Below are 19584 nucleotides of genomic sequence, written 5' to 3'. Positions count from 1 at the left end.
ACTGCCAGGGATGGGGCAGCCACAGCTTCTCTGGGCAACCTGTGCCAGGGCCTCACCACCCTCACAGGGAAGAACTTCTGCCTAAGAGCTCATCTCAATCTCCCCTCTGTCAGGTTAAAGCCATTCCCCTTGTCCTGTCCCTTGTCAAGAACACCTTTCCAGGTTTCTTGTTGGTCCATTTAGGCACTGGAAGACTGTTAAAAGGTCTCCCCTGAGAGATAAAGATGTTACATGGAGATCTTAATGAAGATATTAAACAGGACTGGACCCTGTATTGGCTCCTGTGGTATAGCACTCATTACTGACCACCAGCTAGGCTTTGTGCCACCAGTCACTAGCCAGTGATCAGAGATTGAAAACAGCCAGTTTTCAACCCATTATCCAGCCCATATGTGAACAGCTTCTCTATGGGGATCTTCTGGGAGACAGCATCAAAGGCTCTGCTGAAGTCCAGGCAGATGATGTCTGCAGCACTCCACTCGTCTCACAGGCCTTTCATCCCATTGTAGAAGGTGGTCAGGCTGCTCAAGCACCACTTGCCCTTGGTGAAGCCGAGATGAACTTTCTGTGCTGCAGTTTTGTTTAGGTGCTTGGTGCCTCTGACGGTGCTTATGGAGCACTCTTAAACACACCTGTGGATGTTGCTGACATCCCCCGTACTTCAAAGATATCTTTTTTGGAGTGCTGTTTCTCATAAAAGCACCTGTGACAGTTCTACAAAATATTTTGCATAAGTTTTGACTGCCTTTGTCATGCTCACTTGTGGTGGTGAGGATGCTCAGACAATAGAATAGATAAAAGTGAGACCTGCAGCAACTCTCTCCTTTTCTTCACAAACACTAATTGAGGGGCTGTAGTGCTGCTAATGTGCAAAGTCCTGTACTCATCTATTTAAAAAGGCATCTTCTGCCTTAAAGATGTTGTTTCAGAGTATAATAAAAGACAAGAGGGTGAATGAAGCAAACAAATAGGGGAGGTGAGGGCAAAGTAACAACCAAACAATCCATCATGCTCAGTATAATAAGCATCAGTCACAGGGCACCAGCATCCTTGATGCCATGAAGGGCTTTTTTAGGCATCGGAGGAGACAAGCTTCTAGGAGGAATGTGAAGGAGGCTTGTGCTGTTCTACGTTTAAAAAGTACGTGACGGGATCGTTTAGATACCGGCATGACTAAGAGCCAGATGAATTGTATGAATAAGCCACTAAGACAAACAACATCCCAAGGGCAGGTTCTTCAGTTACTCTTTAACCTTGTTATGAGAATGTCTGGAGAGTTCTTTGGTTTATTTTTTTATTTTTTTCTGAGGCATAATTCTAATTACCTGTTTTCTTATACTCTGTGCACCTCACCCACAGTGTTAATACTTGGTCTTTGCTGAACAGCCTCAGAAAGGCATGTATATTGAACACCCACTCTTCAAGAAGGTTACTGCTCTTCTCAGACCTGTTCTTGTGTGAATTACAAAAGACACGGAGGTGGAGTACACTTGTACATGGTTCATCAATTCTGCTGCTGGAGCATCTTTGCTTCTGCAGTTTCTGCAGCTCTCATGTACACTTTCTTATTCTGCCTTCAGTCCTTGCTTGCATTGTGCTGTTATGTTTATGATAGCCAAAATAAATCTTTTTGTGTATCACACCAGTTCTTAGAAGAGCACTTCTATGAAGATAACTAGCTCCTTTTATATCTATATAAATGTCACAATATCCTTCCTTTTGGCTGCTTTTAATTTGATATCAAAACAACTGTTGGTATCAACAGGTTGATGTTGAGAGTGAAGGAAGGTGGAAAACCAGAGGGAATACATCAATGCAGTGCAGAGTTTATTCTGAAACACTGAAGATGTCTGCACATGTACACATTGGTTCATCAGACTTCCTGGTATTCCTCTTAGGATCTCTGTCATTCTTGTCCTCTCCTGTATTTTCTGACAGTTGGCCTAGCTAGATATCTACAAAGGGAAAGTTTTATGTTCACAGAACACTAATTTTAACTGACTAAAACATTCATTGCACTGATTCTTGAAAAACTTTTGTCCAAATATGGTCAGGCAGACAGTGAAATTAAAGAAAGTATAAGGAGTTGCTGGAAGCCCAGAGCTGGGCTGCAGAACCCAAGCCTAGGAGCCTTGTTTTGGGAAGATGCTTTCAGAGCCCAACTCTCGGCTTGGTAGCTGGGAGTCCGGGTATACCTGAGAACCCTACCTCTGCTGGTGCTGCTGCGGTTTCCAAGCACTAACACAGAATCAACTAGGTTGGAAAAGACCATCAATATCATCAAGTCCAACCATTAATCAACCAAGTCCATCAAGTCCAACTGTTATGACCATAGCTGATAGTACTTGGAAAGCAGGGGACTTTCCTGGGTCCTTGGGGATCCTGGGAATCAACCAAGTTATAGCTGCTCTGTCTTTTTAGGGGGGCAGGAGGGGGAAGGGGGGCAGGGAGAAAAGGAAAGAATGGAAATACTTTGATTTGATCTGAAATGAAACTGGTTTTGGATTTTGCTTTCTATGGAAATTGAAATCACTTTGGTTGTCATGTCTGCTACTGGCCAGCCTTAGCCTACCCTAGGAAAGACTGAGCCAAATGAAGAAGGAGCCATGATTGCTTTATATAATTATTTATATATTAATGCATTAGTGTGTAAGTTGTTGAACGTGCTGTAATGTTATTTAAGTTGTTCTAGACATTCTATTACTTTATTATTTATCAGTGCAGAGTATTTTTTTCAAAACCGTGAATAAATGGGAAAATGCAAAAGCATAGTTAACTTGGTTTAGTTATTGTGACTGAAAAAAACCACTAGTCCTGAAATTAGTATTATTATATATTAAATTGATACCTTAAAAATAAATGTACATAAACATTAAGTACAGAGGTAGATGTTTACTGTGCTAAAATAATTTGCTGGGAGGAATGCAATAACACATGATAAACAACAGTGTTTCTTGAAAATATTTTTATTAAATGTAACAGGTACAGCTGCTTGCTTGTTTAAAATAATGAAATGACATTATGCTAGTGATTCAGAGACATCACCAGAGGTCTAGAAGAGGAGAGAGGAGACACAGGCGGAGTACAGAGAAGCACTATGTTTTGTTTAAAAAATAATAAGCAAAGCTAAACAGAAGAAATTAGGACTCCATTAAGAGTGACAGCTTTGCATGCAGTATAGAATCTAGAACAACACTTTATTGGTTCGTTTACTTAAATGATTTTTATGTTGAGGTATACCTGATAACTGTACTAATAAATGTGTCAATCACATCAGGTGAGAGCACTGAGACTGTTTCATTTGACATTCAGTTTGGCTTTGGCGAGGTAATGGCAGAGCCAAGTTTTCTCCTGCTTTCTGTCAACCATGTTTTAATTAACTAGTTATAACATGGAGTCTTTCTGGAACAACATGCTTGGTGTATTTTTGCTAATTACTTCAATTAAACAATTGGCTGCGCATAGGAACTGCTCTTGTGATACTTGCAGGAACAATCACGATTGTTGAGGAAACATGAGTTCTTCAAACAATTTTAGAGAATATATTGCCCTGAAATCTCTCATTCCAAGGACCCAACCATTTGCAGTGCTGCAAAACACCAGTACTAGCTTCCTAAGTGTTGTAAATCAGCGGGCTCATGGGATAACTCTCTGTTGCCAGAGTTCTTATTTCCTCTTGCGTGAATCAGGTATTACTAACACAGAATGTGAACACCCATAGAGTCAACTCTTTCTCAGAAATGTGTTCAGAAAAATTGAAAGTGGATTGTGAAAGAAGTTATTTTAAAATTATTTTACTAATATTAATGTGACTATATTTAATTATAGTCACATTAGTATATGACAATAGACAATATAGGCATATTGATAAAGTAAGAGAGTAGCAAAACCTGCTCCCTGCCATACAACAAGGACTTATGTCGATACAGTGATTCCTGATTGCAGCACTTGTTTTCTAATTAGGATGAAAAATCACATAATAGTTCAAGACATCAACTGCTACTTTCTCTGCTTGTTTGAAATTCATATACCAGTGATTGCCAATACTAGACGAATCTTTCATGCTTCTCAGAAGAAAATCAGTTTTGTTACACAGTTTTGTTACAAAGCTTTCTCCTCCCCCTCTGACAGATATTTTTATTTATTGAACAGGCCAAGCCTTTATTCTGCCATAACTTAAAGGATACGGGTAAACGGTACACTGAACAAAAGCAGTCCTTATTCAGAATAAAGCAGAAAGTTGTCTGCATCCTTTGTATATTGTAGTGATTTCTAAAGGAATCTGAATTACAGGCTAGAAAAAAATATATATTGTGAATTGTGCAGTAAGCAATGGTGTTAACTACTATGGGACAAAAGGAAGAGAATCTGCATGATTCCCTCTGAAAAACAATCACAATGTGGTGGACACTGAGCCTCAATACTCTGAAGAGATAAATTTTGACTGACTGAACTAGTTGTACGTGCAGAAATGCTTAGTGAGTAAAGAAGAATGGATTGTCTTTTTATGTGACTAACGACTGAACAAACAAGAGGAAATTATAATTTAAAATTAATTAGGAAAATTAATTCTTCCTAAACTTGGATATGTTAAATGGATAAGGTTTTCCAAATAGGATTCTTGATGGGAACAGATCTCAGTGTTAACCTTTCTGAACAAAAACCTAAGAAGATGAGGTATAGTGATTAAAACCCCCTTAAGCACTGTGCAGACAAAGCTCTCTTTCAAGCTGATTGCATAAGAGGTAGTTTTCAGGAACTTTTTAGAGTGTTTAATAACATACTGATACAGCATTGAAAAGTTCAAAAGCTTCTGAAGTGCTCCTTAGCACATATGCACAGGCTTCAGTGGAATTCAGTGGCCTAGCCTATTTTATTTACTCTTACCATAAGAAGTGTATTCAAGCTACAGGTTGGGTGAAGGAAGATTCAGAGCAGCCCTGCAGAGAAGGGCTTGGGGGTGTTAATAGATGAGAAATTGAACATGAGCCGGCTTCAGTGTGCACTCGCAGCCCAGAAAGCCAACCATATCCTGGGCTGCATCAAAAGAAGCGTGACCAGCAGGTCAAAGGAGGTGATCCTGCCCCTCTACTTTACTCTCATGAGACCCCGCTTGGAGTATTGTGTCCAGTTCTGGTGTCCTCAGCATAAAAAGGACATGGAGCTGCTGGAGCAAGTCCAGAGGAGGCCATGAGGATGATAAGGGGCTGGAGCACCTCCCATATGAAGACAGGCTGAGAAAGTTGGGGCTGTTCAGCCTGGAGAAGAGAAGCTGCGTGGAGACCTCAGAGCAGCCTTCCAGTATCTGAAGGGGACCTACAAGGATGTTGGGGAGGGACTCTTCGTTAGGGACTGTAGTGGTAGGACAAGGGGGAATGGGTTCAGACTTAAACAGGGGAAGTTCAGGTTAGGTGTAAGGAAGTTCTTCACTGTGAGGGTGGTAAGGCCCTGGAATGGGTTGTCCAAAGAAGTGATGAATGCTTCATCCCGGGCAGTGTTCAAGGCCAGGCTGGATGGAGTCTTGGGTGACATGGTTTAGTGTGTGGTGTCCCTGCCCATGGCAAGGGGGTTGGAACTAGATGCTCTTAAGGTCCTTTCCAACCCAAACCATTCTATGATTCTATGATTCACTATTTTCCCCTTTTCTGTTTACAGTAACTGCAAGAATGGGAATGGGATGTAGCAACCCAGTGAGATGTTCTGCTCGTGGTTTCAAGTGAGAATCCTCCAAGCATGTGTGCTGGGCCTGCTCCTCCATGGAGTATATCCACAGAAAAACTCATGTCAAATTATTCCAGGTTTTAAAGCTGATCACCTGGATCTGTCTGAATCGAGTGATATTACTGTGGCTGCTTGCTCACCATTGTCCATCACTAGGAGTTAGTAGCCCCACTGCTGTATCAGAGGGAAGGATGACCCGAGTTTCTCCTTTTCAGGCAAACCCACTTTGGTCAGCTGAAATAACTTTTCACTGGATATTTAAAACAACCCATCTGGCTTTGCTGGAAGTGCATTAGGCATAATCTCTCCAGCCAGCTGAGAGATGGAGTCAGGATCTCCATCCAGCGAAGGACTGGCAATTCATTAACTGGTACAGCTGTCTGAAACCAGCTTGAGTGTTCCCAGCAGGAACTGGTGTGGAAAAGTGTGAGTTCATTGGAAGGATACAGATTAAAAACATGTTACCTCTAAGGAGCAAACTTACGCAAGTGTCCTTCTCAAATCAGTGACACAATTTTTAGCCAAAGTGACTTCTATATAATGGCTTGTTTATAGAAAATTATTCTGTTTGGTATTAGGAGCTCATTAAACTGAACTACTAAAGGAAAAGTCACTGATTTAGGCTTCCATGAGTAATGTTGTACCATCCATTTCCTCTCAAGTTCTGTATTTACCTTTTTTTTCTGTTTTTTTGTTTCTTTATTTCATAGCAGACATTTAGCAAAATACTTAGGTTCACACCTAAAGCTTTCCTTAATCAGGCAAATATATGGCCCAATTTCAAGAAAAACACTACAACTTAATCAGACATAAGCATATACTGAAGAGCTCTCTATTTAAATTACCTGCTTGTCTTGATCAGAACAATTTTCTGAATTTCTGTAAATTTTCAATCCGGCAGGACAGCTAAAAGACAAGGAACAGAACTGGGAGCACCACAGCTTGAGGTCTAAGGTGATATACAAATGCTGTAGCCCCAGTCCAGGTGCAGGACCTTGCACTTGGCCTTGTTGAACTTCATGAGGTTCACACAGTCCCACCTCTCAAGTGTGTCAAGGTCCCTCTGGATCCCATTCTTTCCCTCCAGCGCATCAACTGAAGGACACAGCTTAGTGTTATTGGCAAACTTGCTGAGGGTGCATCAATCCTGCTACCCATGTTGCTGACAAAGATGTTGAACAGGATTGGTCCTAACACTGACCCCTGGGGACACCACTTGTTACCCATCTCCAGTTGGACATTGAGCTATTGGCCATAACTCTCTGAGTGCAACCATCCAGCCAATTCCTTATCCTCTGAGTGGTTCATCTGTCAAATCCATCCATGCCTCTCCAGTTTAGAGACAAGGATGTTGGGTGGGACAGTGCCAAATGACTTGCACAATTCCAGGTAGATGATGTCAGTTGCCCTTCCCTTATCCACCAATGACGTGGCCTCATCGTAGAAAGCCACCAAATTTGTCAGGCACAATTTGCCCTTAGTGAAGCTGTGTTGGTTGTCACCAGTCACTCCCTTATTGTCCATATGCCTTAGCATAGTTTCCAGGAGGATCTGCTCCATGGGTACCTTCCTGGGTACAGAGGTGAAACTGGCTGGCCTGTAGTTCCCTGGATCTTCCTTGTTACCCTTTTTAAAAACGGTTAGGTTTTCCCTTTTCCCTGTTTCCACGTTTCCCATATGCAGCCCCAGAAGTATATGCTGGCCACCACAGGAAGTGAAAGGTCATCAGTCCAGGCACAATGCCAGCCATTGGACTACTGGATGCTCTGGGATGGGACTCTTGCTTTCAGATGTGGTGCAGGTACTTCAGGATCGCAACTGTAGCTGAGGATTTCCTGTAGCTGATAAAGGCAGACACACAGATACCCAAATCCTTAAAATCTTTCACTAATGAAATCCTTTGTCATGGCATCTTACAAGTGCTGCACCCTGCAGCAGTTTGAAAGTGTTTTTCTTAATTATAGTTACAGGGCAAAATAACACAGGAAACTGTGCGATCCTTGTAGGAAACATCAGTTTCCTCTTCTCACCTCTTTCCCCATTTTCACTCTTCTGTTCCAGGAGCTAGCTCTTCAAAAGATGTTTGTGATCTTTTGGTCAGCCTGCCCTGACTTGGTAGGCTTCATTCCTACAGCCCTCCTGGGCAAGCAGGGACACTTGAAGCACCACTGAATAACAAGTGCAGTTACCTCCTAGTTTCATACTTAACTGAGCTTTGTCAGCTCATTTGCCACCTCTAATCACCCCATTTTCTGCACTGACAAACAACAGTTTTCACAGCTTCTTCTCTCTCTGAACTAGCTGCTGCCTGCTCATGTCTTCCTCTTCTCTTAGCCTAGCTTTTGAATTACTCAGAATTACTTTGGGCTTAGGTTTAAGCCTTTGGCAAACAAGCTGTGGTCTGATGAAGACAACATGGTTGTCTGGTCCCAGTGAAGATGTCAAGTGGTCCTGATGCTCTCCTCAGATAACATGCATAAGCTAATCACTGTCATTTTCCCCTTCCTGTCCGTCCCTCCCCCCCCCATGTTCTGTATCTGTACTAATAATACTGTTTGCTAAATTGGGAAACTGGTATTATTTAGTGTACCTTTCTTTTGCATGGATTGCTCTCCACAACAGAAATTTGTTGTTGGAATGTTCGCAATTCTGTCCTTGAATACACTGTGCCCGTAATGCTTCTGGTGAGCTACTGAAAACATCAGCTTTCTATGGTCAATGGAAATTGCCATCCACTGGCAGATAAGAGAGATAATGAGCAATAGACAAGCAACAGAAACATTAATGGTTTGTTTTTCACCTCTTATGCAGACCCTCTGGTTTTAGCTATCTTGTTGAACCCAGTATTACCCTTAAAAATTAAATTTTTAATCTGTTTAGAACACTTTGTTCCTGGGAGAGCATGAATGAGTGTGATTAAATTATAGCTGTACTACACTTTCCTTAGTGATCGGTAACTATATTGTCACTCATGATGCTGTTCATTGCACTTAGCTGCATGGAACTAGGGAAAAACATGACATTTCCCCTGTACTAGACATAATGAGAATCTATGGCTTTTCACAGAATCGTACAGCAGCAAAGTATGAGAGTAATAAACAAAACATGGGGGAGTTCTATTTGGAACAAAGGATTTTTTTTTCTTCAAGACATACTATAAAATATCTACATTTCTCTTTGGAAATATAAGTGGGGAGCTAACAGGTGCAATGCCCAGTTCAGGTGAAGAGCAAACACTGATTTTTTATCATAGAATCATAGAATGATAGAATCCCAGACTGGTTTGGGTTGGAAGGGACCTGAAAGCTCATCAGTTCCAACCCCCTGCCACGGGCAGGGACACCTTTTACTACAGCAGGTTGCTCCACGCCCCCAACCTGGCCTTGAACACTGCCAGGGATGGGGCAGCCACAGCTTCTCTGGGCAACCTGTGCCAGGGCCTCAGCACCCTCACAGGGAAGAACTTCAGCCTAAGAGCTCATCTCACTCTCCCCTTTGTCAGGTTAAAGCCATTACCACACTTCTTTTGGACCCAGCTCCAGTACAATCAAATGCATTTTCCTAATTCTCGATTGGAATCTGTATGGCGTATTGAAAAGCCGTGATGTAAAAGTTGCCATCAAAATGCTTTTATTAAAACAAACAAACAAACAAACAAAAAACCCACAAAAATACACCTTTTTGACAGAGTGGCTAAATGAAGAAACCATGTAATTGATATGTTCTATAAAGTTTTAAGACGGAAACTGCTGTATTACTTCGAAAGTTCCCCTTTCCATGAATCATACATTTACTTAATTTGTTGTAGAACGTGACATAGCTAAATCTGTAGAGGACTAAGTCAGTCCACAAAGAGCCAGAGGAACTATTCATGTTCCTAGTATGCTTGTGTGCATCCAAGTTAAAGTTCTTTGTGACCGAAGTGTTTCTAACAAAACATTTAGGCAGCAGTGAACTGCATCTCCTGCAATACATGCTTAGACAGAAAATTCCTAACTTGTGTTTGCATCAGTACCATCAATGATCATGAAGCCTTTGCTTCCACTTCTCATAAATGCCTGTCTCCATAAACATAGCACTCTGCAGACTTGCTGTGAAGAGCTTTCCGCAGTGACCTCTTTTTTGATACTAACTGGTACGCACTGAATGCTTTTGGGAGATGATTTTCTCTAGTCACAATCACAGTAACTTATATTTTCTTTTAAAAATAGCATCCCCTGGTAAGTCTTTTCCTTCTTTGTAGCAATATGTTGTCAAATTAGAACTCATTAGACTTTTTGCTGTATTACAGAAGCCTGCTAACTTTGTTGTTTTACTCTTTATCTACTGATGTAATGTCAGCACACATGGAGCAAGATCAGGAAAGCACTACACATTTTTCAGAATGCAAAAGAAATGCAGGAAAACTGAAAGAGCCCAGGAAATTTTAATCAATTTTGCATCTTTTTTCATCAATTAAATTTGTAAATTGCCACAGAGATTTCCAGAGGTGTTCGCAGCTGGTATTCTGAGTGTTTTATCAAAGAGGTTTGGTTTTTCAAAAGCAAGCAAAATCAAGGTTTAATATTCTTAGAAAACCAGGTGCCGTTATGCTCCTCTGTATGGTTCTAACACGTTTTTAAACTGCTTTTAAAATGCTTTGGGGAAGGGGTCAGCAGAGTTTTGAGGGTTAAATTCCCACTCTTCCTTTTTTTTTTTTCCCACTCTCCTATTCTCAGACTGATCTGCAGAACAGGGAAGCATGATGGGCATTGTCTGTCCCAGCTCCTCCCTGTGACACTTCACACGAAGAGTCCTCTGCTGCCTGGCAAACTCCCCGTGGTCAGAGCACAGCAACAGGGCAATACAACTGATCATGTTGTGGTAATATTGGCAACAACCATCTTTAGTCAGCACTTGGCATCATGTGCCATCAGAATCACAATGTAACTGCAGTTCCAGTATACTGCTCTCTGCTTTTAGGGAACAGTAATGCAAAACATTATTACACTAGCTATATTTCATGACAGAGGAAAGAGGACTTCACTATCTGTTTATAATCCATATTTGTATGCCACACTGAGTACTCAAAATCACGCTGACAGGGAGCGATGTTGAGCCTGGGAAGAAGGGACAGGTTGGGGGAAGGTGTGTTGGATTTTGGTCTTATTTCTCACTACCCCACTCTGACTTGATTGGTAATAAATTGCTATCTCTGAGTGGAGTCTGTTTTGCCAATGACAGTGATTGGTGAGTGATCTCTCCCTGTCCTTATCTTGATCCTCAAGCCCTTTGTGGTATTTTCAGCTGAGAGGGGAGTGACGTAGTAGCTTTGGTGGACACCTGACTTCCAGCCAGGGTTAATCCACCACATGGATTAGTTTGTAAGTCAGTGTTTTCAGCCAAAGGCTGTGTACCTGGAATGGTTTTCCATGAAGGATCATATATCCCTCAACTGCTGCCTGAGATATCCACACTCCATTTCTTGTTACAATTGCTTACTTTTTCCTCTACACCAGTATGTTTTGAAGATTGTTTTAAGTGTATGTACCACCCCAGTCAAACTCAGGAGTTTCGACACTTTTGCAGTATCTGATGTTTTGAATCAGGAGGTATTCAAAACCTTTGTTTAGGCAGAGACATTCTGATGCAGTCTAGTGCCTTCACTACCCATGGAATTGTTAGGGATGCTATCATGGATTGTAAAGACCAATGCAATGTCTCAGGCAGCCTTAGTTGTGGTGTTCCGTAGAACTCCCTCTTTCACAGTACTTACCGCCTTCATAACTAGAGAGAGATGAATTGATGGGTGGACTGTTTGATGGATGAGGAATTGGATGGATGGTCACATCCAGAGAGAGCGGTCAATCGCTCAATGTCTGGATGGACACCAGTGACAAGTGGCATCCCTCAGGTGTTGGTACTGGGACCAGCACTGTTTAATATCTTCATCAACAACACAGACAGTGGGATCGAGTGCGTCATCCGCACATTTGCAGATAACATGAAGCTGAGTGGTACAGTTGACATGCCCAAGGGACAGGATCCAGAGGGACCTGGACAGCCTGGAGAGGTGGGACTTCCTACTCAAACTATTCTATGATTCTACAATTCTGTATTTCTACTGCAGAGTATATACTCAGACTTGGGGTATGCTAATTGGAATCATTCACTACTGAGGTATTGTACTACCAAGCAGGATTTTCTTTCAGTGACATACTACATATTTGCCCTCAATAAGACATCATAATTTAAAATGCCTGCCTTTATACAGAAGTACAGGAAGCCTCATTTATTGTGCCAGGACAGCTTTTTCGTACACTTCAAATTTGTACTGAATGCCATTCTCTTCTTGGATATCAGCAGGGACGCCTGGGTACCTGGAGAGAGGGGGAGAAGAGAAAGCAAAAGCCAACAAGTAGATAAAAATATCAATATGAGTCACCTGTAATTTATTCAATCAATTAGAAAAGTTTGAAAAAGGAGATGAAAATAACATCTTTACACCAGGTATACTAAGCACAAACTACTTTTAAGAATCATGTTGATTCTTACTTGTACACTTGTACATGTATCTTTTTAAATTAAGATTTGTACACACATCTTTGTAAATCAAGAAAGCATACTCTGAAGCAAAAAACACCTTTGTGGCTTAATCAAAACAACCCAACATTTTTATTAAAGCCTAGAACACATTATTTAAAAAGTCTGATTCTTGAGGCAAACGTTTTCATTTCTGCCACCTCCCTGCTGCCTGTTGGATGTAATGTTGTTGGAGAGGACATAACAGTATGACTGGAATATGACAACGCAAAAAACACCACAGCAAATGGTACAAACTTACAGTTCAATACTTGTTCCTGCTAAGTTTGTTACGAAGAAGTAAATTTCTCAAGAGAAAGGAATAACCTTTGAAATTGGATGGAAGTCTTACATATGAATGCAAGCCTAGAATGCATCTTGGTACTTACTCCGTAAGAAGTTTGTAGTCTTTGTAGTTGATTTCCGGAAAAAATGTGTCACTTTCAAATTCCTGCAAAATTCTTGTCACAAACAATCGGTGATTAATTGGCTTCTCCATTGCTGCCTTTAAAAACAACAGAAACAATTAAAATTGAGTTGTTCCCTGTAAAACAGTGCAACCATGTATGAAGTAGTGGGCTGTTTTAGGGATTTTTAGTATCTTGTTTTATAATGCTATTTGAAATCTGTAAGCTAACATCAACCGTAACTTCTTACTTGGACCACTAGCTTTCTTTATGAACTCTCCAAATTCTTGTTCTGTCTGCCCCAACTGTCACCATGACAGCTTTCAAAAGAACCAAAAGGTAAGAGTCTCAGCATATTTTCTATTTGTAGATTGTACACCAAATAAGTTATCTAAACCTGAAACTCTTTTACTATTTTATATATTTCCAGATTTAAGCAAAGCAGTGAAAACTGAACTGTAAATCTCCTCTTTTGGACTTTGCCCAAGAGCACTTTCAAAGGGATAGTTTCACCCTGTGGCAATTCCACCTGGAAAGTGGCAGCAATACCTGTTCTCAGAGCTTAGGCATCTGACAGAAATTAAGAGAAAAACATAAGTAGTCCTGTGAAGAAAAAGCAGCAGTATGGTCTAGTCTCAATGAGCAAGGCAACGTTTAAGACAAAAATTAAGTCAGGCTGGGAGAGCTGGGCTTGTTCAGCTTGGAGAAGGGAGATCTTAGAGCAGCTGCCAGTTCCTAAAGGGGCCAACAAGAAAGCTGGAGAGGGTCTTTTGACAAGAGCCTGTAGGGACGGGACAAGGGGAATGGCTTTAACCTGACAGAGGGGAGACTGAGATGAGCTCTTAGGCCGAAGTTCTTCCCTGTGAGGATGATGAGGCCCTGGCACAGGTTGCCCAGAGAAGCTGTGGCTGTCCCATCCCTGGCAGTGCTCAAGGCCAGGTTGGACACAGGGGCTTGGAGCAACCTGCTCTAGTGGAAGGTGTCCTTGCCCATGGCAGGGGGCTGGAAGCGGATGAGCTTTAAGATCCCTTTCAACCCAAACTATTCTAGGATTCTATAATTTATATTTGGTTGCTCTACTCTTCTAAGTGTAATTTGCACTTGTATTGGGTTTTAAGTACATAGTTGAACCACACTGTGGGCTGATATGCCAGCCTGGTCTTGGCTGTTCCCATGGTCCTGTCTGGTCATCCCAGGGCTATGTCTGACGCTGGTTACCTTCATGGGGCCTGCTCCCATTCTGTGGACCTGCCTCATTACCATAAGCCATGGCTGGTGAGGCCCTGTCACGCCACTAAGGTTATTTTGCCCATGGGTTCCATCTCACGCCTCTTTGGGAGCACCTGTTCCTCTATGTTCCCTGACAATAACTTCAGAAAAGTAAATTTTGTATCAAACATGAAACCTTCCATGTGTGGAGTCTCTAAAAGAACCTGTTCAGAGAGCGCTGGACTCTGACACTGTCTCTGCAAACTCTTGCTACGGACCAGTCAATGTGTGGAAGGAACTTAATCACAACTTCGGCACTTTAATGAAGATTAAAGTAGTTCCTCACTAAAATTCAATTCGCTCCTGCCCTTTTCAGCCCCCTCTATCAGTTTCACCACTTCTTTGGTACAGAAAACAAGTTAGAGGATGCACAGTGCTGATCTGATAGAACACTGGCATACCTACTCTGAATTTAAGCAAGGAAATGGACATCATGCACATTTACTCTACTGAACAGAATAGGGTGAATAACTCTGATGTAACATATACATAATATGAAGGTATAGATGTATACAATCTTGAATATTTAAATAGAATGTGAAGTAACTAAATACATTTGTGGTGATCAGGCAATCACCATAATTGCCTGGTGGGAAGTTAGCACAATATTCAATAGACAAACCATTTCCAGTAAGTACTGCCTTTTTTGGCTTTGTGTATTTATAAATGTGAGGGTAATTTATGTGATGGAAAAGACAGATACTAATAGAGAACCTGTTGGAAATAATGGTACTAGGGCAAGAGGCAGAGATATTTAGAAGAAAACTAAGATGTCTCTGAGCTCATGCTTCTGTAAATTGGAAAAATCTGCATCCTCACTCCATGGTCATTACGTTACACTCACTCCGTTGCCATGCTGGGTCTCAAAGTTACTCTTGGTATGATTTTAATTTGTTGTGTTTTGCTGCAGTTATCCTTGGACTGTATTTGTACCTGCAGTGGTTTCCCTTGGGAGTTGCATATGTTTTTGCTCAACTCCTTGTGTAGCAGTGTCCTGGGTTCAGCTACAGCAGTCATTTTTTCTCCTTCTTAGTAGCTGGTGCAGTGCTGTGGTTTTGACTTTCAGTCTGGGAACAATGCTGATAACACCGATGGTTTTAGTTGTTGCTCAGTAATGTTTACTCTGACCAAGGACTTTCTCAGTCTCATGCTTTGCCAGAGAGGAGGGGAAGGTGGGAGGAAGCAGAGACAGGACACCTGACTCAAACTGGCCAAAGGGGTATTTCATACCACAGCACGTCATGCCCAGTATATAAACTGGGGGGAGTTACCCGGAAGGCCCAGATCGCTGCTCGGGTCGGGCTGGGTATCGGTCGGCGGGTGGTGAGCGGTTGTGTCCTTTTCCCTTGTTATTCCTCTTATCATTATTATTGGTAGCAGTAGTGGTTTGTATTACACCTTAGTTACTGGAGTGCTGTTATCTCAACCCGTGGGAGTTACATTCCTTCGATTCTCCCCGCGGGGAGCGGGGTGGGGAAGGAAGAGGCGGGGGTAGTGAGCGAGTGGCTGCGTGGTTCCAAGTTGCCGACTGGGCTTAAACCACGACAAGCAGCCACTGAGCTTTTAAAGATATTACAGCCTGATGCAAAAGGGAAGCGCAATGCTGATTTTTTATTCACATTAAAGCACAGCCTATTAACACCGTGTCTGTTGTCTCAGGACCAGAGATTACTTTCCACAAGAGAGGGAGTCTCTCCTGTTGTGCCAGGTACATCAACCCTGTATGTGAGCCAGAGTCCTTTATTACTCACATAAATCTCCATGTGAAAAGATTATAGCATACCCTTGTCTTTCTGCTCACTTCCAGTAAGGCTTTGTCAGGCCTACCTCTAAAGCATAAAGCAAAAAGGAGATGACCTAAGGATCACCTTCCCCATAATTTCCATCTGCATTGGACTGACAGCCATACAAGGTTAATTATGTTCGCATGTACAAGACTATTGCCTTGAATCAGTTTCTGTTTGTGGGTTAAAACAGCCTTGAAGCTCTGCAAGAAAGAATAGCCACGTATTACGAATAGTTCTAGCATTATTATATGGAAAATTAATCTTTTGTAGATATATATCACCAAACCACTGTAAACTAGTGGGCATACCAACCAATTGCTGTCAAAGAGACATATTATTTCTAGTAATTTAAAGATTCACAGGTTTTTAGGACGTACACACTCTGCTTTTGCTTTCTTACCTTCTACTGATTACACAGAATAAGTGAAAGAGCCAAAGTAACTGTGTGAGGCACTTCTTTTTCAAGTGTCTTTCTAAACAACAACATTGCCAATTCGAACAAAATATTAAAAAACACTATAAAAGAGAAAATTTCAAAATAAATTATCTGGCTTTTTTGCATTCTGTTTTTCAGCCCTTATAATGTATTGAATAATACAGACAAGCTGCATTTTGAAGACACAAGAGTATAAAAGAAAAATATTTTATACATTAAAGAAAAATCTCACAGCTGAAGATCTCATTTTGCCTAGGTAAAAGGACTTGCCTAAGTTAAACTTGGGCTGTGAGAAGAGCTGTGTTGATCACCAGGAGAAGCATCACCTTCAAAAATACTTCCTTCCCACACTGCTAGGGCTCAGCTTAGTGAGGCGTGGAGCAGCCCATCCTCCCCAGTCCATGAAGGCTGAGCCTACTGAGGGCAGAGACACTGTAGTAGCTCCCACCACCAGCTCTCTGCCAGTGATAAAGGCAACAAAATGATTCTATGCCCATTATTGAAAAGCCTCATCATTTTGTCCTTAGAGAAACAGATACACTTCAGTCACTAGGCTTTTCCATGTGTTAGTCTTAAAGGAGGGCCTTTTAAATATTTTCCTTTATGATCTCTGCAAGCAACTTTGATAAAGAACTTAACAAAACAGCCTTTCATAGCTGGTCATGCTCATCTTGATTTGTGTCTGCAAGTGACTCATATATTAACCTTTTTTAGTCATTATTTTTTCCCAGAGGGATATAAAATCAATACGTTTGTTTGCAAGAATGAGCACAAAAGCAGTATTACACCTTTCTTTCCACATTAAAAGTCCTTTGAATTTATTTTGAAGATTCTGCAAGAAAGGCTGGATATGTCCCTCTGAAGCCTATGAAAGTATAAAGATAATAAATTAAAGAAAATTCTTAAACTTTAAAAAGAAATTATTAGTTAGTCCACTAGTCCATTGTAGTTGTTTCCTCAGATTTTATTTACAACTACATAAGAACAAGACGTAATGGACACTGAAGGCATAACTATAATAGTCACAGATGTATTTTTACAAAACACAAATCTCTGTGGGAAAACAATGCTGTCACACTGCTGTGACCCTGCCACTTTTTTTCTGTGAAAGACGTATTAGGGGATTGCACTAGAAGAATGCTCAAAAAAGTGTTGTCATAGGAGGTCATTGAAGTACAGGAAAATGTGTTCCTATTCCCGGGTTTCTGATCAGGCAACTGCACAAGGCTACAAAACTACATGTGAGAAAATGGAGAATGGTTACTTTGAGCAACCTGCTCTAGTGGAAGGTGTCCCTGCCCATGGCAGGGGGCTGGAATTGGGTGAGCTTTAAGGTCCCTTCCAGCCCAAACCAGTCTGGGATTCTGTGATTCTATGAAAGTTCTGTGGCACTGCAGTAATGAAGTTAAGAGTCACATTTGCACATACAACATGAATGTTTCTTGGAAACAACTGCTCAGGACCATAAATGTGCATAATCAAATAATATTATCATGAGCTTGGTGGGACAGGGAAAGAATTTATGGTCAATGCAACCATGACAACCTTCAGTCTCCACTTTACACAAGGTAATGTTACCAAGCTTTCAAAAAATGTTAATAGGATTAAGCCACGCTAATTAGTTCGCCTAAAACACAACTAGTGGAGAAGCCACTGCAGCGCTCAGCTTTCTGCACTGGTTGCTCTCAGAGCAGAATACTGCTTTAACCTGACAGAGGGGAGACTGAGATGAGATCTTAGGCAGAAGTTCTTCCCTGTGAGGGTGCTGAGGCCCTGGCACAGGTTACCCAGAGAAGCTGTGGCTGCCCCATCCCTGGCAGTGCTCAAGGGCAGGCTGGGCGGGGCTTGGAGCAACTTGGTCTAGTGGAAGGTGTCCCTACCTGTGGCAGGAGGTTGGAACTGGATGAGCATTAAGGTCCCCTCCAACCCAAACCAGCCTCTCATTCTATGAAAGGCATCCTGTGCTCAATCAACACAGCTCTGAGGAGCCTGCTCTTTGCAGCACATTCTTTGAGAACTCTGTTCAAGAGGGAGCAACAACACTGTCACCTGCAAGAGTGGAGCACGTCAGCATGCAAAAATGAGTTGTCTGCATCTCCTGTGTAAGTGGATCTCAGCCCTCAGTCACATCTCAGACTGAACGCAACACTTCAAAACATGGTACCATACGCATTAGTCTCAATGCCTGTAGGTACGCAGCTCAAACCCACTTTGTCTCACATGCAGGGAAGGTAGAAAATCACTATGATATCTTTTACAGTTTACAGGAAATTCAGACATACTGACACCTAATACTTAAAATGTGCATTTTGGTATATTAGCAAGTGAAGTTCTGTCAAGCTTGTTAATATTTCTCTCTTTTAAAGAAGTGATCCTTACGGAACAGTAAAGACTTGAAGCTTAGCAAATTCACAACCCATTCAGGGCATTCGCAACCCTGTGAGGCTTATATGCTTAGTCAAGAAATTCTGTTTAAGAGGGTAATTAATTATCTGCAAGAGACTTGCTGTGCTAAGTATGAATAGCAACTTCATAATTAACATTTTTGGAGAATGAAGGGGCTGGATTATCAAAAGCAGTATGTCAAATACTAATACGTAGGAAGACACCTGAGCATGAATATTAGATAAAATTTTCCCTTGGAGATTACTAGAAATTTAATTTTCCAGCTCAAGCCTCTTTGTTGAAGAATTTCCCCAAATGCTTTTTATGACCAGTATCTATATTCTGTTATGGCCAGCCTGGAGATTAACTAAACAGCAAAACTTCTCATGGAAGAACTTTTTGTTCTGTTATGAAATTATAGTTTCTTCTCCAGCTCTAATCATCATAAAATCATGGAATGGTTTGGGTTGGAAAGGACCTTAAGATCACCTAGTTCCAAACCCCCTCCCATGGGCAGGGACTCCTCTCCCCAGACCATGTTGCCCAAGGCTCTGTCCAACCTGGTCTTGAACACCGCCAGGATGGAGCATTTCCCAGTTCTTTGGACAACCTGTGCCAGTGCCTCACCCCCATCACAGTAAAGAACTTCCTGATATCTAACCTGAATTTCCCCTGTTTAAAGTTTAAACCCGTTACTCCTTGTCCTATCACTACAGTCCCTAATGAAGAGTCCCTCCCCAGCATTCTTATACGCCCCCTTCAGATACTGGAAGGCTGCTCTGAGGTCTCCACGCAGCTTCTCTTCTCCAGGCTGAACAGCCCCAACTTTCTCAGCCTGTCTTCATACGGGAGGTGCTCCAGCGCCCTGATCATCCTCATGGCCTCCTCTGGACTTGCTCCAACAGCTCCATGTCCTTTTTATGTTGAGGACACCAGAACTCTACACAATACTCCAAGTGAGGTCTCATGAGAGCAGAGTAGAGGGGCAGGATCCCCTCCTTTGACCTGCTGGGCACCC

The 19584-nt window shown here is 41.8% G+C and overlaps 1 protein-coding gene across 1 annotated transcript in view; it reads right to left on the bottom strand.

Annotated features, from left to right (window-relative positions):
- Positions 1-11946: 11946 nt before the first annotated feature.
- The window catches only part of DHFR (dihydrofolate reductase), an 18049-nt gene continuing 10411 nt past the window's right edge, over positions 11947-19584 (bottom strand). The window contains exons 4-5 of the mRNA XM_010023113.1: positions 12672-12787; positions 11947-12080 (exon numbers count right to left, since the gene is read on the bottom strand). Coding sequence (XP_010021415.1) covers positions 11993-12080; positions 12672-12787 — 204 coding nt within the window. The 3' untranslated portion in view covers positions 11947-11992. The remainder of the gene's footprint in view (positions 12081-12671; positions 12788-19584) is intronic.

This window comes from Nestor notabilis, unplaced genomic scaffold (genome assembly GCF_000696875.1).
Source record: "Nestor notabilis isolate BGI_N333 unplaced genomic scaffold, ASM69687v1 scaffold4391, whole genome shotgun sequence".
NCBI lineage: Eukaryota > Metazoa > Chordata > Aves > Psittaciformes > Psittacidae > Nestor > Nestor notabilis.
The sequence above is the reverse complement of the archived record's forward strand: the minus strand, read 5'-3'. Positions and strand labels throughout refer to the sequence as shown.